The 26907-nt window shown below is 37.8% G+C and overlaps 1 protein-coding gene across 1 annotated transcript in view; it reads left to right on the top strand.

Annotated features, from left to right (window-relative positions):
- LOC134530901 (lissencephaly-1 homolog) overlaps positions 1 to 26907 on the top strand; it is a 95651-nt gene that overhangs the window by 20008 nt on the left and 48736 nt on the right. The window contains exon 2 of the mRNA XM_063366196.1: positions 1372 to 1468. Coding sequence (XP_063222266.1) covers positions 1428 to 1468 — 41 coding nt within the window. The 5' untranslated portion in view covers positions 1372 to 1427. The remainder of the gene's footprint in view (positions 1 to 1371; positions 1469 to 26907) is intronic.

The following is a 26907-nucleotide window of genomic DNA, read 5'->3' as shown; positions in this document are numbered from 1 at the left end:
TGGATAGTAAATTATAACCAACTTGTCGCTATCATACTGATGTAAGTGGTAGGTTAGTAGGCAAGTAGTGCCATCATTATCTATTTAGGTCATTGCTGATGGGGTAGGGTCTAGTCTTTTCTTGTCACAAGTATAGTATCCTCTCATTTACAACAGTAAAGTAGGTCAGCAATATCCAATATTTGTCCTTGGAAAGCCAGGCAAAGCCTTGAAAGAGCTGGGCACAGGAGAGTTAAGACAGGGTTTGCACATTTGCTGTGGGTTACTTTTAAGATGGCATGACTTGTGTTTTGGCATGACTTATTGTAAGCTTCAAAATATTATTGGATATCAGAATAGTATCAAGATCTTGGATAAAACACTGTAATGAGTGAACTTATTTAGTACATAACCAACAGAATATTTAGTTTGTTAAATGTAGTGGAAGATATGTGCTTGGTTTCTTAAGTTAGAAAATAATTATTGTGAAAAGGTTATTAAATGATTTTAAACTACCAGTACATAATGAGCAAAAATAATGTGATTTATCAAAGAATAAAATCTAGAAATATGATTTCCTATGCAAAAAAACACAATTTTTTTTTTTAATGATTTTAAACTTAATGCTGCTTTTTATTAGCAATATTACATTTCAGATGCATATGTGCTGTATTAAACAAGTTTAAAACAATATTTAAATTAGACAAGGAATTTCATTTTAGTGGCTTTTTTACAGCCTATGTAATGTTCAGGAAAAAATAATGGAGTTGTTTTTGTGCATGTCTAAATGTAATGAGTGTTTGAACCAGATTGTATTTTTATGGCAGTGAATATATAATTCAATACAGCAGTAATGGGGATTCTGTATTTAATTTAATAATTTACCCCAACTACTTCACCAGTAATTTTATGACCAAAACTAAATAGTGTTATATATAGAGAAAAATGTAATGTCTGTCTGCAATTTCTGTTATGTAATACTAAGTCTGCAGATCATTAGATGAAACATTTTAAAACATAAAGCATACTGTATTATCTATAAAAAAAATTATAGTTACATTATCATATCAACTCATCTAAAGTATAAAATGTAGTTTGTGTGGTCTTGTTTATTTTAAATTTAAATAGCTTGTTTATCATTTGTAATTTTTCTTAAAAACTTAAAATATTATTACAACTATAAGATACTATTGGGTATGTTATGTAAATTAATTAAATTTGATTTGAATACAGCAGAAAACATTAAAAATCACATAATTGTTTCAATGTAGCAATTATATTCGTAAATTGTAATTTATAATCCATAGCTTTCCATGACTATCGAGTGTAACATATTGCTGCCTTGAGGTGTGTGATCTAAGTATGATGTAAGTATGTTTTTATTTATTCCAGGACATGCTGGTGTGAAAAGGATTTCTGTTGCTTTTCGTCCTGGCCAGTATAAGAACATGAAAATGATGACTCTGTCCCAACGGCAGCGGGAGGAGTTGTAAGTACACTGTTTGCATTCATGTATGTGTTCATTGTATCATCTGTGGTCCTTATGGAAGGATATCTTGTTTTGACCATTGATCTTATAACATGGTGAGAAAACTGAAAGAAATTGTACGAAGATGCAAAAAAAAAAGGGGGGGGGGCTTTGGGAATGGGCAAAGTATCCCCCTCCTCAGTTCCTAAAAGTCGTGTGTGTGTGTGTGTGTATATATCCCCACCAACGAATGTAAAGAATTTAAAGCAAACAGCGGGCAAAGTAGTTCTCTCCCTTGCCCCTTCAAAATGAAATACTAACGCTCCTGTCAGTGGTGGATCCTCTAATGCTTGTGTCCCTAAAGTCCCATCCTTGGAGCTTGGATTCGCCATTTATGAGACCAAGAATACGTCCAGAGTCCTTACCAGGGTATACTTTTGAAATATATTTAGCTGTGTTAAATATGGTAATCAACTGAGTTTTAGACACCAACCCACTAGAACGAAGTGGGAATCGTTTAGAGTCGACTAGTGACTTGGTTGACGTTCTGGATCGGAGTGCGTAATGCCGTAATCTTGGGTGCGCACTCTCGCGCCGTCTAAAGCCTCACGTGGAGGGGGAGGGTGGGGGGTCGCCCTTCTGGCTGGCCGGTATCGATTTCACAGGGCGCACTAAAGCCTCGAGGACTCCCCTGGGGGGACGGCCAGCGTGGAAGGTCAGGCCTCTCCCCTCTTGTTCTTTCTGCACGTGAATCACCCCGCCTGCTGCCGCCACAAGGGAGCGTTGTAGTAGTTCCTATCACCTGTGCAGGTTTAACCCGAGCCCAGCGGGCTGATTACGAACACCATCGACGACTAGCGTTATTCTTCACGCGGTAACGAAACACGTATCGCATTTGGTGATTACGACCCACCTTGCGATATGCGTTTCGTTATTTTCCACGGTAACGCTAACCTGCGATACGAATCCATGACGTCAGAGGACAAGCAACAATTGAACAATTAATATGTTCGTCGAACAGACTATTTTGTAAGTGAATCATGAATACTTAGTGTTACTGGGAACAAAATAATCTTTTTTAATGCACTAATTTCTTAAATAAAGTCTTTAAAGCTTTTTTGCTGCCTTTTTCGTAGAAGTTTAAATTAAAAATGCAGTTAAAAGATTTCGCGTCGTCATTGTGGCTAACTGCGTCTTGCCATGTAAACATAAACATGGAACGAGAAGCATGTTTAAACTTCAATAGAATGAAAATGAGGCCACTCTACAGGTTACAAAATTAAAGAAACAACTAATTACCACGAACCCGTGTCTGTTTTTATTTTACCTATTATTGATATGATATGAAGAGTGGAATTAAAAAAAAATATTTAGTCAAGTTTGGTGTGCTTGTGTAAAAACATAACCTTATACTTCAAAGTTATACATAATGTGGTTAATGATATATTTAAGTGGTTATTAGCATACCTAATAAGAACAACACTTTTTAACCTATTTCCAGCGGTGAGCTTAATTTTTCTTCAAATAATGAATGTGAAGCTTGCATGTATCTGTGGATTTAACTGGCAAAGAGGCTTAACAAACGTTAAGGGACATTAAAAACCATTGGCAAAATATTAGTTTTCTTATTTTTTTTTCTTTAGTGAATATAGCGTTACAATTTTTATGTAAGCAGCAGCCTTCAATTACAATGGAGAAGATATGGGCTACTTTTTGTATTTTCATTTTTTGAAGTCTGTTTTAAACTCTTCAGTGTGTTGGGTTGCATATTCTAAGGATAAAATTAGGCCCATAATGTTTCAATTTAAAAAGATAGACATTTTAAACAGTTATTATGGAACAGTTCTTGAAAATTTTCAGTGTAAGAACAGTTTTTTTTATATAATCTGAGGATATGAAAGTTCATTGCTATGTTTTTTTTTAATTGCTGTTTAATTTAATCTCACCAATGACTTAAACAAGTGAAACTAAGTACTGAGTAATTAGAGTAAGTACTAAGTAAACAACTTTGTTTTCAAGTTGGTTAATGATCCAACATGTATGTAAATTATTAATATGCTGCAATTATATTAAAAACTGTCTTGAAATATTCAATAATTTTAATCCCCCCCCCCTTTTTTTTCCATTAAGATAAATTAATAGATTACTTTTTGTCAGCAAGTTTAGAAATTGATGGTTTAATATGTATAATAATATTCAGTTTGAACAATTTCTCATGTACATGCATACCAATTATTTAATCCATTTTTTTTAAATTCAGTAATGGATAAACATGATAAATGCTGCAATAAAAAGAGCAGCTTAAGCAATAGCTGCTAAGATAACAGCTGGCAATATTATCCAAGTTATATTTCTGAGCAGCTTTGACCAGAGAATTATCCAAATCTTCGGTACAGCATCATAATTGGGAATGATGTAGATTCTAGAAGGTAGTTTTGTCCCTCAACCTCTGGTAGACATTATATTGTGGTAGTCATGCATTTTGTTTATCATATACTTTTCCAAATATTTATTTGAAAATTAAATATATATTTTTTTCAATACTGGTATGCTTCCAATTTTGTTGTTTGAGATTGGTGTAGTGGGTTTAAAATAAGAGTGGTGAAAATTAAGTAGTTAAGATACCTGAAAGTTGACAGAGAGAAATTGGAGGTGTGCTACATTTAAAATGAAACACAAAAAAATGACTTGCATGAACATGGAAGTGTTAATAGTTCATATTAAAAAAAAAAATTAAAGTTGTTCTACTCAGAAGTGTATGCAGAATTTTGTTATGAGGGAGGAAGGGGAATGGGGAGGAGGAAAGTGGTATAGAAGCACTTAGCCTGCTGTTGGCTTTATTTTTTTGGGGGGGGGGGGGGGGAATATAGATTTTTCATTTAGGATTTTGGGGGAGGCATATATTCCTCTTGCCCTGCATATACCCCTGGTAGGTTCATTATTAAAACAAGACCTCTTACAATCCTTGTGTTTTCATAAGATAGCCAAGAAACCTAAGAGTTTTTTTATGCATATTTGTTATAATGGCCATCAGTCACAATCAGTTACAAATTAATTTACTGTATTAGTCTTTTATTTAAGTTAAATTTTACTTAATATAGTTAATTAAGCTGTTCAAAGGCTTCATCACACATTTTAAGAAACATTTGATTTGATCTCTAAATACTAGCTAACCTTTATAAAAATTGCTTATTTTAATATTCACACACATCTAAGCACAGATTTAATGGTTATTGGTTATTCGGATGATAAATAGAAAGATAAGAACAGTGAGTGATGATAACAATTCATAAGATGCAGTGTGTTGACTGTGGAGGTGCAAGGAATGGAGCTGTACCAAACTTTATCGCAAGATGAATCATACTAAGTCAATATTTGTTCCTGAATTATCTAGCTAAATGCAATGTGTGTCATTTAATTTGTTTGTACTTGTCTCAGTCTCAATAAACATACCTAGATTGATTCTAAACTTACAATAATAAAAATTAGTTCAAAATATTTTTTTATATTCGTCCACATGAAACAATGTCTATACTGTATACAAATGGGCTCACTGGCAACAACAAGCAGTTGTACCTGCTGGAACTTGCATTGATAGTCAGCTAGTCTAATGAAATTCTTCCATGTTATATCTTGTTTACACAAAAAAAAAAAGTAAAGAATGGTTATATACAAGCATTGTGAAATCTTTGACTGGAAAAACCTTGATAATACTTTTAGTCAGCATACTTTATAGAATGTGTACTTTGTTATTAGCACCTCCTTTATTATAACTCTGCCTCTATGATACCTAGTGTAACCTATACAATTCATACTGGTAATGATCAATAGTACAATTTAAAAATAATAAAAAAAAAAGATCAGTTGAGCAGCAAACAATGGTTCAAAAAAGCCACTGCCAACTCTCTCAGGACAATGAGATCATCTGCTGAAACCAGAAAACAAAAAGTTAACATGTGTTTAATATAATATCCAAGTTATACTCAAAAGTAACATGGAAATGAGTGAACACTTATTTTCACAATTTCTTTAATAAATGCAACAAACTTGATAACAAAGTATTTATTAAATTGCATAGCTCGTTTCTTCATGTTTCTTCATTTTCTAAGGTTTTCCAACTGCTATGAGGGTGCAATCTGGCAATTCGAAGGGATTTTGATGGTTTCTTAACAATCTTCTCTGCCTTCTCCTCCAGTTCGATAGCTAGCAGAAAGGCAGCAAAGGCCATTGTGTAGAACCTGAAATATTTTCAAACATTAGGTAAATAAATTAGTGTAATATAGTTTGGTAGGCTACTAATTGTTAACAAGAGGGCCTGATTAATAAAAATAATTTTTAAGATGGTATTATTGAGCTAATATTCCTCGATGTAACGCATAACTGCATTCATTTTTCTTTAATTTCTAAAAACAATTTTAACTTTTCGACTTCTTTTCCAACAATTCTCCATGAGTATGTTGTAATTCTTCAAGCAGTTAAACTAGAAATATGCCATTTTAATAGCTTGTTAGGTTAGGTAAATCAAAAAATTTAGACATGAGAATGATTGGTTGGCTTAAGTAAGCTACATTAAAAATACTGTGTGATTTTGTGAACTGTTTCTTAAGTTATGTTACCAACAAAAATAATAGGTATAAACTGTAGTGTGGTTGGTTAGGTTAGAGTTAGCTGTGTTACAATATATAATTCTTAAAAACTGTTAAAATGAGTTCACAGTATATTTAATATAACTACCATAACCTAATAAACTGTCTACACTACTTTCAAGTATTTGTAGTTAACCTAATCAAACCAGCCATTCCCACCATTAAGTTTGTTAGATGAATTAAAAATAACAAAAAAATAGTGTGGATCTGTGTGAATGGTTAGTTAAGTTAGGTTAGGTACATTAATTGTACTACAAAATATGTGTGGATGGTTGGTTAGGTGAGGTAAGCTTAATTTTCTATTAGTAAAACAATGTTACAGTATTTATAGCCTATGTTAATTATTGGAATTAATGTCTGAAAACTAATAAATAATTTTAAAAAAACATATGGAAAAGTAGCTTTTCACCAGATTTACCTCATTATACAATATTTAAAATGTAGCTAACCTAACCAACTGTAGACATGAATAGGTTTGCAGTATTTTAAGTGTAGCTAACCACACATAACCAACAATTTAAACAGTAAACAACTTGAAATATCTCAACAGAAATAAGTATCAAGGTTAATAATAGGAACTCAAAATTACCGTTTTCATAAACTTATTTTTATAATAAAGCCTCGCCTCCCCTACATAAAAGCTCGAAATGTTATTTAATAGAATCATCCTGTTTAAGGAGGGGAATTCATAAATAAATTATTCATCAAGTTATTTGTTTTATGATCAGCCCCACTTGTTAACAATTACCCATGTTAACACACTTAGGTAATAGAGCCAATATGTAAATGAATGAGCACAATTGAACACACAAGGAGGCCGGAAATAGCTTTCTGAAACTAAATAGAGAAATATACAATTTACTGTCTGAAGTCTACAATCGCACAGATTAAACAAAAATGCATGTTGAGCAAATACCCAAACACTAAATATACATAAGCAGCCTATTTGAACTATTTATAGCTATGTTGAGTTCATAATGTGCGTGTAAGGTTAGGATTAATTTGATAAGCTATGACACGGCATTTATTAATATTCTTACCTACTTTGATCGTATTTAAACCACTTCATAATTATTCCACACAAACTATGCATCGAAAACAATGATTTCATGGTACAATTAATAAACAGAAATAGCGTGTTAAGAATAATGTTCGCGGGTTAAATATGCACACGCTAACCTAAAACAATTGTTTACGTTTAACTTCATCGCTTTACATCGTACTCGACTATATTTAAAACAATAATGTGCGATTATAATGACGTTTTTAGGACGGGAGGACATTATTTTTAAGAGTAATTATATCACTTACCTCACATTCGCTTCGTATCACCACTTGAAATGCTCGTGATATATAACGTAGCTCCGGTGCGATAAATATCACTTGAAAAGTGTGCTCGTAATCAAGTTTGCGATATATACCGCCACAACGTCATCAATATTCTAAGTTTAACGAAACAGGATGTGTTCGTAATCACGTTGCTGGTTCCTGCGATATTCTTCGCAAACCTTCGTTATTTATCGCAACTTATAACGCAAAGTGTGTGCTCGTAATCAGCCCGCAGTCCAAGCGGTGCCATGGCTGGCTGATCCCCAATTAAAGCACACGACGTTTAGTCTTCGGCTTGAAACGCACTTGGATTCTTCCCTGACGTGGAATTCTCTCGACCTAGTAGATAGAAGTTTTTGAATGATTTTTTTTTTGTAATGGGGAATATTGGTCTAAATAATATATTTTTGACATACGCCATTGATAGTTTCCACTGTATGTCTCAGAGAAAACCGTAAGCAAGGACAAAGAAAATTTAATACCCTAACACACAGAAAACAATCCATTATCAGCTGATGGAAAATGTCAAATGTAAAGACAAGCTGATAGAATTCTGTGTAATGAATTAATCAGAAAAATATCACAGCAACGACGAGGAAGTTGGCAACAAAAAACTAAATACGTACAGACAAACAACAACTTTTGGACAACACACCGACAATGCAGCGACGAAATAAAACTGCTATTCTGACAACACAGACCCAATACTACTGTGTATTTCTGTACTGTAATATTTTTTTTAATTCCTTCCACGGAATTATCTGTGCTGTCGTTACATTTAACTTTAGACATTATCTTATTTTGGCTTGTTTTCTTTATGTTTGTGTATAAAATTTTCTTTTTCCTTTCTTCGGGGTTTCTGTGACTTCAGTGCAAACTAGCAATGGCCTATGTCCAAAATAATGATTTAGATCATTACATTATATGGGTATATCGGCCTGTTAGTGACGAGCCTCTTTCACGTTATTTTGTTTACTTTGATTCTGGGTTTGATAGCTGAAAATTCCCGCGGTATTGGGGAGATTATGATTCCTGCATGCATGCCGCTCGATACACGGCTCTTTTACATCACGTGCATCAGAAAACCACCGAATCACAACTCTCTTCCCCAGTGCGAGGAGTTGACCGGAGATGTCGGTAACATTTTCACGTTTAGTCCGTAGCGATTTTCGTCACATAATTAAAATCCTGTCAGATGTTACGGTTTAGTGAGAGACAATTTGGTAACTCTTCCCATGGTCACTGTCACGGTAAGATGGAAAGCGGTACCCAGGATTTTATTAAAGGGGGTGTGTTCTACAATGAACGCTATTCACACTTCAGTCTATTTTAAAATTACTTTTTTTTTTAAATTATAACACAGTACTATTTTCAGTCTAAAAGTGTATGTCAACAGTTATGATGCTTACTATTGTATTAGTTATTTTATTTATTTTTTATTTATTTTCTAATATATTTTGCTACTGGCCTGTAGGATGGGAAGTGGCGTCACAGTTATGCACAGCAGGGTTTCGGGTACAGGACCACAACCACGTCGTACCGAGACGATGTTCATAAATCCTTATATGGCAGAGGCAGAACACGTCGAGAAAAGTGCATTCACGTCCACTCTTTTGTAAAATAGTCCGCTATATCCCTGTTCGAACTCGCTGCACTCTCTAAAACTACGGTTTTAGGAGCATTTATTTTAAAATTTGTCGAGATTTTTTTGTTTGTTTTGTTTTACATGTCTTATTCCATACTGTAAACGACTGAACGATTAAAAAATAATAATAATTTATAGCGGGAAAATAAATGTTTTCCTTTCTTTCATCAGACTTCATTACGTCTAATTTTATTGTACGTAGTCATTTGTACTTTCCGTTCTCATTTTCTCCCTCAAAGGTGCGTAAACGAGTGCCAAGGGTACGACTTGTATTGGACGTCTGAATCCACTGGGTAATGAACGTGTGTGTGTGAGAGGGAGATTGAAGAGTGAGCGCCCTTTTTTTGATTTTGAAATTTAGTTTTAGTTTTACTGAGGTTTGGGAACGAACCATCGACAGTTTATTCGTTTTTTTTTTGTTTTTTTTTTATTTTATTTTTTTTGTTGTTAAAGTATACCTCCGTAAAGTTTTGTGTGTGTGATTGCACATAAGGGATAAAAATATATTGTTGACGGCCGTGTGCTAATTCATTTTGTTTTATCGATTGACATTTAAGGAATTAACCCACTGTAGGCTATGTACCTTAAGAAACATTATGTTTTGCAGTGTGGCAATGCAGAGGCGAGCAGCAATGCGTTTGCAAAATTGACAGGTTTAAATGCAAATGGACGTACACTTAGAGTAGTCGGGAAAGGGGGTCCCGAATCTGTGTTGCCATCTGCAATTAGTAAATCTTTCTGAGAGCATTTCGATAGTTAATCCACTTTTCACCGTGATAAAGTTTGTGTCAAGACAAACTAGTAGGGATAAGGTGCATGATGTAGATTTTGGAAAATTAATTCTGTATCATGTTTATTATAGCAGGGTTCGTACGCATCCTTAATATCCTTAAAAAGTTCTTAATATGTTTATTAAATAAGGGCCCTTAAAAATCTTTAATAAATTTCACTAAGAATTCTTAAAAGCTCCTTTATAAAGACTAATACCGTGCACGTAATGGATACATGCAGGTATTTTAATATTCTTTTGTTTCCACTTGGCAGCAAATAATGCTTTGCGCATTCGCAGTACAGTTGGCAAATTTCGGGGCACTTAACTAAATTTTATGTCAACAAAGTTTTCAATTTGATCTTCGTATTTTGAATCCCACCTTTAAACTAAAAAGTGTTTTACTGTCTTAACTTATGAAGACAATTATTCAGTAATTAAATTAAATGTTAGGACAACAAATTTCAGATAGCATAATGCTTGGGTTAGGTATGTATTCGAGAGATAATTCTGGACAAAGCTGTAAGAACTGAACTAACCAATAATATTTTTTTTGTGCATTAACTATTAAACATCGGTATTTTCTTTAGGGTTTTTATGACGTTACTAACAGTTTTCTACCTGTTAAGAGGTGAAAAAGATAAGGAAAAGGAGTCATTAAAAACTCTTTAATTTTTGATTGCACAGAGGGTACAAACTACGTATAGACAAGTAATTCTTCCTATTTCAGACACAGTTTTGTATGTTATCCTGATATGTATTTAAAATTTACGCCATCATGTTTGTATTGTTAGCAGAAATCATATTAGGAACTATTTTTTAAATAACACTTTAAAAAAATGACTGTTAACGCATGTACAGAAAATCTTCTGATAAATTACTAGTGGTTTTCGAACTTGCCGTAGTAATACGATCCACTTTGCTTGTTACGCTGTTCTTGTGCTAGCGTTGAAGATGTGGTTTCATCTGTCTAATACACACACACACACACACGCGTTCACTAGACCGTTTAGGCGAGCTGCAACGAACGTAGTCGCCGGTGGATGGATCCGGACCTGCAGATGAATGAAACCGATCACAAACAAGTCTCGCCACACCTGCAGGTCCGAGATCAGGAAACACTTTTCGGCTCGGCCTCCAGGCGCAGGTGGATTTCGAAGCTAATGTTTATTTTGTAACATTATATGAACATTAGGAAAAAAATGGAATTTTTATTTACAAAGCACCTTAATGTTTTCAAATATTCCAAAAAGATCAGCGAACTTTTTCGATGATGATATGCTGCCAAAATTCCTAGAATATCTCAATGCATCCAGCATTGTATAATTTCTATAATAGGTCTAGTGCTGCGCCTCTAGTGAAAACTCTCATGAAAATAACATCTGCTTCCATGCAAATGCAGATAAAATGGTTCAACTGCATCAAGCATCAGGTCTAGTGTCGAACGCGGAGTGGACATTTGCGGTGGAGTGCTAACGCGTGGTCTCATCGTTGAAATACGTATGTACCAGTTACATGTCATATACGATGTTGTCACATGTTTGAAGTAATTATATCTTTAAAGTATTGTAAATTTGTCAGTTTCAATACCGAAAGTGTTTTGGCGAGGAAAAAAATTATACCAAGGAAAAACTAAAACTAAATCACAGGTCTGTTGAGTTACCAAATGTTAATAAATACGTTAATGTTTCGTCAACAGATTTTGTCAGTTATATTTTAAAATATTGTCAATCATTGTTTGACCCGTGCTCAAAACACGATCACCTATCAAGTGGAGAGTTGTGTCTGTGGTTAAACAAGATAATGCTTTGTAGTTCGGTTGTCAATTTGGTTCAGTGTGTGTTGGATTTTAATTGCAAGTTTGAAACGTGATTTCTTATCCTATTTCTAAAATGTGTTACCTATTCACCCATTTTTTTTTCCGAGCGTTTTACCATAATCCTTGTTATTTATCCCAAAATAATGTGGTTTTAGACGAAACATGAAATGCGAGTTGACGGGAAGTGCTCACGTGTGAACGTGATGTCACAGTATGAATGTCATCATTGATGCTTGTCTCAATGTAACCGATTCGTCACATAGCAAACGTGAAGTACCCATCGTCTTTCTCGGCGCTTTGTGCTCTAACGTTGCTGCAGTTTATTGGCGCTAATAGTGTCATTACGTTATTACAAACCTAATGACAACGAACCAGACTAGTAATCCAATGCCTGATCCCTTTATTAAAAGTGTAATTATAAAATTGGTGGAAATTAAGTCTGTTTCATTTATAAATTCGTGATAGTAGCATGATAGGTTAATATTTATGTTTCTGTAATTACAAGTTTTACACAATGTTTTACGCGAACATGGGTATTATAAATTATAGACGACTCCCTTCAGTATTAATTTTGTTTTAAAAGGGAAGGTTGCAAATAAGTCGAAAATATCTCAAATGTTCACGTGACCATTAAGACAAGTCTATGTACAACTATGCGCAACAACTATACAGTGTGGCAAACCGGCCTATCTGCATCAGCGTCGAGTAAGTGCTAAGCGTGAAGCTGTCGGCTGTCGCTGTTCGATGTCGAAGAGTGCGTCGCACGCCGACGGACAAGCAGAAGAATGTTTGGAAACAACGTGAAGTACAAACGTTATGTTCGTTCACGAATTGCATTGATGTTATACTACGCATTTCTGCAAAGGAATAAGCTGAACCGGGAATACTTGTGGTGTTTGTCCTCTCAAATATTTGTAAGCAATTATAAGCTATTTTGGTAGGAATGGCATGTCGCAAACCATTTTGATGTGAAGTATGTTTTTATTCAAACATGTTAGCTCTCTATTAAGCCTATCCTTCCAATTTTTTTTATCGTGATGAGTAGTTACGTTTGTAATACTTCGTGCGTATTTTCTTATATTTGTGGAGGCTTTGCAAATGCGTATCCAGCTCCAAACAGGGGGGGGGGGGGGGGGGGGGGAATATAGGTTTTGAGGATTCGACTGAAAAAAACTATAAAAAGGGGAGGGGGTAAATCTGAATTGAGCATCTTTGAGGAAGGAGGGTCCATGGTGGCATACAATAATAAACAATTAAAGAAAGAACATCTTGTAATAAAAACATTTTTTTGTACAATATTTTTTCCTCTTCGGAAGAGGAGTCAGCTGCTCCCCCCTTCCCTTGGTTAGGAACGCCCTTGTTTCTGTGCTCAAATAGATGGCAACACGGTCGTTGCCGACAATATTAATCGCTGAACTGAAAGTTCGGGGCTCTGTGTGGGCGCTCCCTGATCGTGATGCCACAGTTGAAGCGTATCGCCGTCTTGAGACGCGACGCATCGCATCACTCCACTGCGAAACCAGCTGTAAGGCCGGCTTGCTCAGTCGTGACTCCAGGCAAAGTATTTCACCAATTTATTTGCTCGGATTTTACTTACATCACTGCAAGCGGCCCCGATTGGGGAAAAACTGTGCGGATTAATCAAATCGAGAAATACGTAGTTTCGCCCCAAGTCACGATTGTGTAAGCGGTTCTCTATTGGTTTGGTGTTTTCGTCGCACGGTTATGCACAGAGGCTTGTGGTAACGACACATCCAAGAATATGTTGGATGGACTTTTGAATCACCCGAACCTTGACTCGGTGCTCACGAATTGAGTCGTGTCTGTATTTGGATCGCCTCACCATCACGGCCTTCCTGCCACTATGACCAGGACCACGTCGTCCTCGATAACTGCAATGCCGTCGGTGCTGCCCAACTGGAGGGCAACGCCATCACTAGCTTCCTGTCGCTGGCCTACGGTTTGCTTCGCCAGTTGTCGGCGGTTTACTTCACTTGCGATTACATCAGTAGCTGAATCTCAAAAAAAAAATAAACACGGGAACACAATGCTTGTGACATTGTGGGTGCGTGTTCACCCATCAATTTTGTGTGAGGGGACAAGCGCGTCGTGCTTTGATGACAGGATCTAGGCTATTTTTTGTAAACCTCTTTTTATGCATGTACTCACCGTTGCGTCATGTCCACGCCAACTGCTTAATCGATAGTGTCAAGCCAGACTACAGCTCTTTTTTTTTTAACATGCGGACCTTTGTAGATCAATCACACGCCGACGTTGTTGTTCGTTAATCAGTCCGGTTAGCTCTCGGCATTTGGGAGGATATTGAGGAAACATTTCCAATCTCTTCAGATGTGTGCCTACACCACCTGTAATATGTGATTTATATCCAGGTGCGTACATAGAATTTCATTTGTCGAAGTAAGTGGGAGGGGGATAGAACCACTTTGCCCGCTGTTTTACTTATACATAATTTATTTCCTTTCGTTGGTGGGAATTATGATTTTTTTAGGATTTGCAGACGATATGTTCGCCCCTGCCCCCCCCCCCCCCCCCAAACCAAATCCTCCCCTCGACCCGACTTTACATCCCTGGTGATTTCCGCCGTTTGTGTTGACGGCGAGTCAAAAGCTCAGGCTTATTGTAGACCAGTGAAATGAGGTGTGTTTGTGAGGGGCTGGTGTTACGGACTTGATTGCAGTGACGACAAACCCATGGTTCGAGCATCGGTTTTGGCCCTCAAAAATATTGCTACACGACTGATAAATGTATTTTAATAACATAATAAGATAACACGTTCTAGCAAAATTTATATTTGTAAATTATTTCCATTTGCTATAGATAAAAGTTTTTTTGATCCATGTTATGTATAATTCTTCGGTAGTGTAATATTCAGCAAGTTTGTTACCCGCCCCAAAAGTTACAATTTTGAAATTTTTTTTCCGCATGTATAGGAAATTATAATCAAAAGTTCGGTTCGTCTAGCGTCATTTTAATTAGAGGTAAAACACTGTTATGCCTACCAAAAAGCACAATGCAGAAGTTCCACAAACACGGATTTTTTTGGGCAGTTAACTGAACTATGTGAATGATAGGCTTCTCATAGTGCTCTTTTTATCCCACTCATGTTCAGTTACAAGCTCAAGTGGAAAGGAAAGGTTGGGTGTTGACTTTAATACCAAAAACATAATACAAGAACAAATTATTTCGGTATATTTTTTAATATGTGTAATTTTCTCTTGTTTTGACGTTCATCCTTGGACCATAGGATGGTTGAGTGATTGCGGGGAGTTTCGTAACATTGGTGTTAATCACCTAATTAATAATATTTTTTTTGGCAGTATAATGGAACTTCAATTTTCTTACCTAGACGGTGATAGTCTTGAAAACCTTTTACATGGATTGTTTAGGAAGTGTTTGCTTCCCTTTAACGGAAACGCTCCAGTCTGGTTGGTTGTCGATGGTGGCAATTCGAGACCGGAAATATAATTTCGACGACGCTTGGATGGGTTGTTGACCTTCCTCAGCCTTCCTTGAGGCGCGGCCAGCCTTTCACCACTGCTGTTTCACGCGCTTTCGTGCGGTTGCTCGTCTTTTCACAGATAATAGCTTTATTAAGTGGCTTCGCCATAATGCATTCCCCTTACTGTATGTGAGTATTAACTTATTTTCGCTCCTCGCACCCTAAACCAACGTCGAGCAGACTAGGCGCCTGGTCACAGGGCCGGGCAACAGCCTAGCACCTGTCATGTGAAAAGTTTGTCACGAAACTGTAGATCCTTATTCATTATATCTGTACCTCGGAGCCATAAGACACTGTCGCAAAAACTGTATTTTTCATGAGAGCAGTTTAAAGAATTTTTTAAAGAGTGTCTCACTTACTCATTCAACTATTTCCCATTCAAAATATGTGAATTTTTGACATGTCTTAGATTTTAGTGTTGTATGCCACTAGAAAGAACGTCAAAACTGTGGTCAAGTTTGAGGTTGAAAGTGTATTTGGTCCAGAAGTGGACTTAATGTCTTATGTCTCCAAGGTACAGATACAACGGAAACTTAATTTATTCAAATTTAATAATGCTCAATGTTTGTTTTTATATTCAGTTATACTTTTATCATATTATAAATGAAGTAGCAAAACCATCGTCGAAATTAATGTCCCATGATGGCTTAGAACCGTCGTTTTAAAGTTTTTTTTTTTTTTTAATTTTTAGGGGTAGGGTTATTTAATACACCCAGAACCTTCTGTAAGGATCGTCTTCAAAATATTAGGGTTGGTTAAGCAAAGACTAGCTCAACTGCGTGACAGCAATGTCGGTATCAGTATTCGTCTTACATCCACAGCTGCAAAACCTTAATTTAAAAAAAAAAGTTGCAAAAATTTGATACATTCAAAAATAATGCCAATTGAACTCTGGATAAATGTCGCCACGTGAAATGTCATTGCTGCACAGAGATTAGGCAACGTTTTATGCACGAGAAAAAAACTACCTACTGCATTTATTTGAAAAATACTTGTGTGTTTGGTCGTGAATAAGTTCTACAAATTTTAATGTAAATATTGCATTGGCATGGCACATTTAGATCTCTCATTTCCAAGAAATTAGATCACAAAGTTTGAGTGTACGTTTGAGTACACAAACCAACGGCTATTTTACTATACAGTACCTAACACACACACACACACACACATCCCTCCCTCCCTCCCTCCCTCCCCCCGCCAACGGTTTGCACTGGAGGAATGTTCAGTTTTGTCGGTTTCGAAATGTTAATGCCAGCTATCTTTTATTAGGTTTGTGGTCGGCTTTCTTTTAAATAGCAATAGCATGAGTGCTTTTTGTCACCTGTGAATCATTCATAGAAGTATTAGAAATTCGTTATGAGCATCACACTTTTAGGGCAGCAAGCCCAATTATTTGGGTGATTTGGTTTGTTTGCAACGACAGCCTTATCAACACTCGCAACATTATATTAATTTTCCCCGCGACCACGTTCGGCCCGAGCCATCCCCACTGAGCAGCTGGACTTTGGTAGGTGTCGAGGGCCTGCCGCAATCATGCAGTCGCGTCTAACTGGTGCAGATGCGGACACGACATTTGATTGGTTCACGTGACCTATGATGTCAGGTGCTGATGGTTCAGTTGCGTGGAGCGGATCTGTCTGGCCAGCAGGCTAACTATAACTTCCGAGGTTAGACAGATCAGTCAGCACCACAGCATCTGACCTCATGAACAATGTTCGCCAATGAGAAGCATGTAATATCGCGCGAAAATATTTCCAAACAAACCTTTTTAATTGTATGTTTATATATAATTTCATCTTGGGCGTAATTTTGTTTAATTTTTTTTTTACTTTAAGTTACTTTGAAACTGAAAACGAAGTACCCGAAAAAGTCAGTAATGTGGTAAACATGTGTACACACGAAAAGAACAGGTTTGGTCCAATTCTCTTTGTATAAAGCTCTCGAGTGAAGGCAAGATAAATATGTATAGCAATCTACCGTGCTTCTCTCTATGTATGATCACGTGAACCAAATGCATCAGACAAGCGTATGTGGCACGTTGCTGCAGAAGATCCAAGAGACAACACGGTCTGACAGGACAGGCAGTGCCTTAAGGCAACGTGCAGATGTTAGTGCCGCTCGCTCCTCGCGGGGGCAAGGCCAGTTCCGCGGTGAAAGTTCAGTCCCGTCCCGTCTAGAATGGCGATGGCGCCGGAAGCCTCGGCAGAGAGAGAGAGTGCGACCGTGAGAGAGTGTTTGGAGAATGGCCTCTTACATCGGTCTTAGTGGAAGGATGTCAGCAGATAGCTATTTATTTCATTTAAAGCGACTTGACGGGCAGACGCTATCGCTGAATGGGCAGCAAATTTGAGCTCAGCCACACGGAGAACAAGCCAGTATTAGCTGATTTCGAGTTTTAAATGCTTAAACAAAAAAGAGAATTTATTTTTAAGGAATTTAGTCGGAAAAATAATACAATTCATACAGCACAGACGAACGCAGTGAGCTGACAAGGATAAGGCAGTTGCAACAAAAACAGTAAATGCAGATAACCAAACACTTTGGACAACGTAGCGACAGACAAGCCCAGTCATGATACTAAACAGATAAGCTAGATAACACGACAATGTTTAGTGTAAGTTTGGGTACCTTCTTGCTTCAAATAAATTAAAGCAATTTTTTTTTTCATACAGTATCCAAGAGAGAGACAAAATAATTTATTAGTAACGAATCGCGGATAGGTCTTTCTGGAGTTAAGTGAAGGATTAGTTGTATTGATAGTCAAGGAGAATATAATCCAACCAGTGTGTCGAACTCGTTGGCTTGAATGTCGAGTCGGTGCAGTAACTTACGTGACACCATATTTTCCACTTGGCACACACAAGTACATTGAAATAACACGTTGAGGGAAGCGCTTTGTTCCTCATGCGAATCATTTCGTATGTTGCGTTGCTAAACATTTAATGAATGTTTACTAACGTATGTATGGGAAATGTACCGTTAATTATTAGAGAAATAAGATAATTCACAAGATGTGGCATAATATATCAATGTAATTATTGTAGGTATATGAACTGGCTTAGTTTTTATCATTTAGTTTCTCTGCAATTTAAAAAAAAACACGGGAAAAAATTGCCTCTGGCCTATTCTGAATTTTGTTCGTGCATGAATAAATTAAAGAAGTAATTGTACGAAAACTTCAAATGTGCAGGACATAACTAGGTGTATTTGTATGAAAAATTTGTTATACCGTTACGTAGGTAAATAACGTCCATTACATGTTTAGTAACATTATCAAAAATGTCTTAGAGACTCAGACACTCTTCACCAGTCCAGTTGTTTGCGCGTAGAGGTTATGCGGCATCTGATGTACATTCTTTACTGTTCAGGCTAGTGGTTCTCAAATTGTGCGGCGCCCTGTGGTTTATTCCAGAGAATGATGCGTCCACATGTTGAAATAAATACAGTTACTCTATTATACAAGTTCATTACGTATACGCCGTTGATGTTAACACATCGTATTGTATTATTTGCACAGCTTTACGGGTTTTTCTCAGATAGTGATTTTAGTCAGTACGGCACTGTATATAACATATTACTCAGAAATTGGTATATGGTTCGCCTACAATTATTTGTAAGATTTTGGATGCGCCCCGACTTCAGAAAATTTGAGAATCATTACACCCATAGTGTTGAGACCTTGCTGTCGAGACATAAAGCTCAAATAGGTGAGGCTACGGTGTGGAAATCGTAGTATTGTTTGAACGAGTGTTTACAATCACGCGGAAGTGGAATTAACGCTCGTTCATCTATCACTCTACAAAGAATTGTGCTCTTGTCTGGTCGTCACTGCTGAAGTTAATCGCCGCAGGCCGGGTGATCGCGTCCCGCCCAGCGCTGCAGTGGGCGGCGCGGGTGGTAGCTGCGGGCTGTTAGCCACCCCTGGCTGGCGCTCATGCACTTTATTAAGGAGGGGGTGTTCGCGAGGCCCGTCCGCCCCCGTCGTCGCGTCTCGCTGAGTCGGCGATCGATCGCGCTCGACTGCGGTCGTCATCGCCCCTTGGAGCTTTCGAGTGGTTTCATCTCGATATCGCACTTTAGTCGGGGTAAACCTGGAGTAGTCAATTTCGAATTTCGAGAAAAATCTCTATATTCTGGGACGTGTGTTATGGGAAGGAAATTAAAATGAAATAGCTGTACGACTGCTAACCCATTAACTATTCAATTGATATTGTATACGAGTCTAGTCTTTGTTTATTTCAATGTGTGGGTGTGCCAGTTTTTTTATACCATAGGAGGCTGAATTCCGCCTTGAATGGTGCCTCGAAGGTCAAAGTCTCACCTTGTCTTAGGGAAATCTTCAGAGGAAGAACAGCGCAGGCCAGGCGTTCGGGAAATCATGTGCTCGTCTGGTTCAGAATATGTTCAAAGGTGATACTGGCATGATCAGACGTTGGGTGTTTATTTGCGATATGTGCCATTAAAAAAAAGTATTGTAGGAGTAACTAAGTTACTTACTTTAAAAGACTGAAGTACCACAACCTCAGTTCGTGTACTCAATCACTTCCAGCTCCCGACTTCGTTGTTTCTTTACATTATTTTTGGTCTCCGTCATGTAGCACTCCTTATGTTGCTTTTTTTTTATTTTCATTGAAGTGGTTTTAAAATCTAGAATAAACGCGCGTAGGCGTTTTCTTTTTACTTCGCTAACGGTAAAGCTTACACCAGCCAATGGCATGGTCCTGATTCGTACGTTTTTATAAACTCTTCATTACGTTTCGAGACAGTTCTGCAACATCAACTGTACTGGATTGGCATCGCGAGGCCACACACGTCTGGTACAGTACTGCGCAGGCTTAACTGGTTGTTTATCCATTCGTCTCCGGCGGCCTGTACAGTCACAGAATGGACCCGACTAGAATTATAGTGTGTGTCCGTGTTGGCATAACTCGCACACATCTACACGCGTACAGTACGTCCACCGTTCGACTGCAGCTTCGCAGACTCGAATCATTGGCGATATCGAGCTGAACACTTGGGGAGGGTTCACGTTTTGTAGGTGTGGCGGGTTGTGGGTGGACTTGTCGAGGTAGTTCTCGGCGGCACGCGCTGTTTTCGAACGCGGCCGAGACGTCCTCGGTCCTGGGCAGAGCCAAGAGCCTGGGACACGTGTCCTCCGAGGACAGGTTTTGTACGAGCCGCCTCGCGCGCGCGCGACGGGAGTGGTCACACTCGTCTCAATCAGGGTTGGTGGCTTTGAGTTGAGCTTTTCTTTTTTGTACACACATAAGGAAAAAAACTTGATATTGCCTTTTTTTGTAGAGTAAGAAAAAAATTATAAAGAAGGTTTGCTTTCCGGCCTAGCTGTTTTTTTTTTCAAGCAGTTTTCTATTTAGCAACTAGCAAACATTTCAAAACGTTAGTTTCATCACTTTCTTCTTGTAGTACCGGTTATTCACCTTCACAACATAATTTTTAAAAAATTAAAATCTAAAGATCCTGTCTATTGGGAAGGTGTGTAAAAAAAGACGGGTTATATTTGTTTTAGGAAAAATTCGGGTTTTAACCTACTCAGATTAAAACTGTAATTAAAAGTTACAGGCATTTTCAGTAAATAATAGTTATAAATATGATCGAGATTTTGTTCGTTGTTTATAGAGCCATATTTTCACACTACTAACGGCATTGTAAGAGAAATATGTCTGTGTCATATATTTAGTTTAGCAGGCTGGACATCAAGGTAATAGACACAAGCCATCTTGAATTTTACACAAGAAATATAATTTGCTGTCCTGCCGTGACAAAACCTTGCACAATTCCTGGTTTTATCAGCTATATGGTCGTGCGCACTAGCAGTCTATTGAGTTTTATATTCAATTCAATTTTTGTGATTTTCCATTTCATTTATTGATTTTTCGCCTGGCCCAAGGAGAGGCCGACGTCTCTCATAGCTAGTGGCTAGGCCGTCTAGCTGCGGAGGTGCTAGTATTGTAACTGGATCGAAGACCGCGGAAAGTTTCTTTCTTGATACCTCATTTACTTTACACTCCACACTAAAACAATCTACGCGCGGTTGCTGAATGAACAGTTCAGGCACGAAAGAGGTCAGCGGACGGTAGAGGTGGGTGTTCCGTCGAGCCAGAAGAAGAACTTGCGACAGCCATTGATGTTTTCAAGTATTGAGAGAAATGTTTGCGGGGTTGCATCCGAGAAACCACTGAAAACCAGGGTAAAAATAGACGGACCGTGTTCGAACCTGGCTCTCGCCACTGTGCCACCTCTATCCGTTGTGATGTCGTAATCAGCCATGTTAACTATGGCTGGTGTTGAATATGTAACTCGGTGTTGCTTGTGTTTTGAATCTGTATCTTTAATGTTTCTTGTATGTTGAATCTGTATCTTTAATGTTTCTTGTATGTTGAATCTACATCTTGAATGTTGCTTGGATGTTGAATTTGTATCTTGAATGTAGCTCTGATGTTGAATTGTATTTTGAGTGTCCCTTGAATGATGTATAGTTAATTCGCTGATATGTTTTGACGTTTGGTCGTTGTAAACATGGCTTTTATGGCTGTAACAATGTACTAGAATAAGGGGAGGAGGGTTAATTTTGGGTGATTCCTGGGTTGGAATTTCACAAAACTTAATTTATGGTGGGTTCGCATCTACGGACAGTTCATTCCATGGCATCATGACTCCGCTCACATAAACTTAGTTGCACGCTGCGCTCAACCGTTTCCTTGGATATTATAACGAAGGTGTTCGCAGCAACGACCTCCAGGATTATCGAAATGTTTAGGTACCGTTCCGCTGGAACGACCGGGCATCTACACCTCAAAATAAAATGGATTCTAATAGAGAATAAGAAAAAAATAAAATTTCTCATCTTCAAAAATTGGGACAGTTGGATTTTTGAATTCAGCGTGGAAGCGTAGATCCATGAATAGTGTACATAAATTTTTCAGCGACTAAAAATATTGTTACGATTTTCCTGCGGGTTCGTAAAGGATAGCCCAATTAAAGATTTTATTACACTTCACAGTTTTATTTACTGTCACTACTTATGCCACAAAAATCTTCTAAAATGGCAAATAATTAATTACACTTAAAGAAAGGTCTATTCCCCAGTCACTCGTTCCACACACCTCGCTGGGCCGCATCTCTGGCGCAGCTCTCGCCGCAGCACCCCTCGTGGGTCTCCGCCGCCGCAGACGCAGTTCCCCTTCGCCGAGGATCCGCTCGACTCCTCGGTCGCAACTTCGCTCGGGCCTCCGCAGCGCCCGCGACTCTATCGCCCGGAAACTCCGCCGCAGGAGAACTCCCGACTGAACACTCCGAACTGACTCTCTGACTCCCCGACTGGCGTCCTCGGGCATATATATAGGCCCCAGCGAAATTCCAGAACTCACGAGAGCGGCCGGGGCCTGTCGCGTCATCGCGAGCCGTCCCGACGGCAGAAATCTCTCGAAAACACGTGTCGGCGGCTCGCGCAACTCCCAGCTGTCCGGTGTCAGTTACGTGTCAAAGGCAGGGCGCCGCGCGGGGAGTGTTGGGAAGAAGGGAGGAAAGCGACAATCCTTGTTATCTTCCAGGCGCGCGCGGCACATATCATATTGCGGCAGTCGCCAGCCAGCTCTGCACCTGCACATGTCCCGGCCAATGTCACGTTCGTAACGATATATTTAAAAAATCTAGGCTATAAAGGTATTAAAGAGCTTTTAGCTACCTGTTGAAACATTTTTTAACTATCGTTTTTATCATTATAACAACCTAATATCAAGTGGCATGTTCTATTGAAGTTATTTATTTTAAATATTATATTTAACATTTAATAATATCGTGTTTTTAAATTCTATTCTTGAATTTATTTCTGTGTAGTGATTAAAATTTATTTGTATCCTTTCTTGATAACAAATTATTCAAATGTTTTGTGGTATCTTGAGTCAATACGGCAATGAGGCCGACGTCTCTCATAACTTGTGGCTAGGGCGTCTGGCTGCCGGTGGTGATAAGTGTTGTAACTGCGAGTTAATTTCTTGAAACCTCATTTACTTAACACACTACACTGAAACAGTCTACGCGCGGTTACTTGGATGAAGCGTTGAGGCAAGTAATGTGTGCCGTTCCGCCGAGCCAGAAGGAGAACATTTAACAATTTTTCTTGACATTACGCACACACCAAACTTACGACACGTGTTTAAGTATTGAGATTAATTTGTTTAATCCAAATATGTCGCTCATTCGGAAAAAAAATCGCTTGCGTGAGCGCATTTCAAAAAGTTCACAATTCAATTTAGTAAACAAATTTTTTTAAAGTACACGAATAATAATAGTTTTATCAATGCACCAGTTAAACGATCTTTCTAAAGCGAAGTTCTGACGTTCGTGTCAGTAACCTCGCGCCCGGGGCGCGATGGAAATATAGAAACTAGTTCTAATCGGGAAGTTTGTCACGACGCGGCTGTGTTTAACGTGATTTGTTTGAAAAATATATATATTCGGCTTCCATTTCACAGTAGTGATCACTGAGTTGGTCGAATGAGACGACTGCCGACTGCCTATGGCCTAGCTTTCTGCCGGCCACTAGGAAGGCCTGTCTCTTCTGCTGCTCACTGAAGTTGTGCAGTCATTTTGCCAAAGTTGCAGATTATTAAAAAAAAACGGGTGACCTAAATATTTGAAAGGGAAAGTTCCAAAACTGAACATTTTTATTTTTAAAATACATGTTGTAGATTTATAGTATTCAACTCGCATGTGATATTTAAAGGTAAAAACATTATCCAAAAAATTAATATTTTAGTTTTTACTTTATTAAAATAAAGAAACAAATCGTTAAAATTCGTAGTAAACTTTCTAGTTTTAAATATTTCTCACGTTACTAAGACAAATTTCAGTTTTCAGATTATCAATAAATTCTCTCTTTTGCTCTTTCTTTCACTTTGTCTCTTTTTTTCCCCTCTTTCTCTCTATCCATCTCATCTGTGATATAAGCTGCTCATAGCAAATAAAGAAAGGCAACAAATGTTCAAGGACCTAAACATATTTATAGATATTGCAAAAAATAAATAACAATTTCTAAATGGTTGATCTTGGCAGCCATTTTGGAACTTGTTTGAAGTGACAACTTTTCTACTCTAAATCTTGGTGTTGCGAAGGCCTTGTTTGAATGTCTTTGGCAGCGGCACAGTGTAACGGAAAGCTTGTCGACCTTGGTTTTCTCTTCAAAACAAGGGCAGTGAAGACTAGTTCAGGTCTTCTAGTTACCATGTAACAACGAAGCTCCTAGGGTTTTGAAAACATCCTTTATTGCAAAAAAAAAACTATTTGTAGAGCAGCATTAGTCCAGATGACAGACAGATTTAAAGGGAAAATGCTTTAACCCTGTCAATCATAGTATGATGTCCACACATTCAAGGTGTGATAAACTCCATGTATATTAGAGATACAAATTGTCCACTTCAGTGGACGAAGGAACTGAAAGGGTTAAGGAATGAAATATGATGCAGCTCGCAAGCAGTACTTTATAGTAACACAGCAGAAACTTAGCAGATACGTACCTGGCAAAGAGCAGAGTTTTGTGCAGTGTTATTCGCGGTAACTAGAGACCTGCAAAATGCGCTTCATTTTTTGGAGAGAGATATTGGAATGCATACCACTATACGCTTGCGTTCTCATTGGACCACAGTTATGTTTTACATGCCCTGGAGGACAACCAATAACGAGAGATTACAAAATTCAAGTTATTCATCACACGCAATCCTGCCGGAAGGTAACACGTGGCAGCAGCCAGGGTACTTCGCATTGCCTCCGGTATCCTCATTGATCCGACTCTCGCTTTTTGACAGTTTATGCGCAAATGTTTCGCAGAAAATGTCGATATATCATGAAGCTAAATTTGATACTGCACATTGATGTAAATAATAGGATGCGGTAGGAAGTGTTTCTTCGAAAGAAGTCAAGGGGCCCGCCTAGTCAGGGGTGTATTTTTGTTAGTGAGGAAGATCGCTAATGCTTCTAGCGAAATTATTCTGAAAACACGCGGTTTAGCAATTTTCACTCTTCTATAATTAAAAATGTAATGCAGGAACAGAATTACTCATCCGCCCTCCTCGTATTCTGAAATGATTTTCGTAAACACACCTCGGTCGGATATCTTGAGCAGTTTTTAAATTGCTTGGTTTTTTATGAAGTTCTGCACACAGCATGTGTGCCGGGACAGGCAGGGTCCGTTAGGAACCACGGAAGCGCCGGTTCGTGGGAAAGTGTCGTATCCCACTCGGCTTAATTGGCGCGATTTCCTCGTGGTGGTAATTGCTTTGTGGTTGGCTGTTGCATGCAAATGTAACCCTAATTGTCATACGACTTACAAAATGTATCCTTTTTTTTGCAATGTACAGGAAGCTTATGTTTTACGTCTAGGTTATGACGTATAACAAACATTACGTAAAAATGGTTAAGAACTTGTTGTGTGGTGGGTGAAATTGTTCGTACGTTTTACAGTCGCGGAAAACATACTGCTTACATGCAATGCAATCTTTATTTTAGAATATTAAAATAACTGCACAAGCATTGCGCGTGTAAATAATTTCATTTATAAGTTTTTTTTTGCTATACCTTGCAGTCTCACGCATATGGACAAGGATATTATTTGTACTATTATTATTACTTCAACAATTACAGCCACTATTATTACATTACAATGTCATTTCTTAGCACTGTAATTTCCGCGTTTTTTTTTTATCAGTAGCAACAATAGTAGTTCTCTCCACATGCGTGCTACACACAGTGGCTGCACGGACTCGGTTTTGCGAGAGCCGGTGAAATTGCGCCGAATTGGTGATGTTTATGTGCTGCACTCTGTTGGACAGTGTGTGATCGTGTGTATTGGTCATGAGAAGTTTCGTGTTAATTTTCTGCATTAAAAACATTTAAAGTCATGAGAGAAACATAACCTTACCTGTTTACCATGTATAATCATCTTGTGACATCACAAGTCATAGATAAGCTACCGCTGTGTGCTATTTAAGACAGTACCTTTCAAGCAAAATCACGAGGGTTTCTTCCAAAATAGCTTCAAACTCAGCAAGAAAAAGAATACAACCGGAAGACTTGCCTGTGTATCGATTGTTTGGACTTTCTGTAATCGTCTCAGACTTTCTATTTCATCCTAGAGAGTTTGAGAGACAATAGCAGGAAAAGGGGGGGGGGGCATTTAAGGTATAAATACTTTTGGTTTTAGGCAGTTCTGTATCGAGCAGCAAGACCATCAAGACGACGCCACCGTGAATCAATGACATCTAAGAGAGGGGGAGGGGACACGATAGTATGGAGGTTATTGGAGAGCTAAGTATAATTTTCGTGTTTGTTATTTTCTTTGATGGCCAGTAATTTTTCTAAGTTTGATATGTTTTCTGTTGTATAAGTTTACTTGTAAATTTTACTAATGTTTTCCTACTCCTTTTTCTTTGGTCTTTTGTGTGTGATGCACCTGGTAAAGGAAGTAAATTTTAGTTATTTTGGTGCTCCAAATACTGTGACTTGTTTGCACTTTCTGCGCTGTTTACTTGGTGGCCATATTTATTTCAGAGTAATAAAAGTAACTTATTTCCCGAAAGCCATGAAATTATTTGTAATTGTATATTGTGTTATTTTTTCATATATTTAATAACATACCACTCAAAAACATTTGTTATGAAGTATCCTTATATATATAAACAGTTGAATATGTTTGACATCAATTCGTGTGATTAAAA

This window comes from Bacillus rossius, chromosome 3, assembly GCF_032445375.1.
Source record: "Bacillus rossius redtenbacheri isolate Brsri chromosome 3, Brsri_v3, whole genome shotgun sequence".
Taxonomy (NCBI): Eukaryota; Metazoa; Arthropoda; class Insecta; order Phasmatodea; family Bacillidae; genus Bacillus; species Bacillus rossius.
Note: the sequence above shows the minus strand (reverse complement) of the source record. Positions and strands in the feature narration are given on the sequence as shown.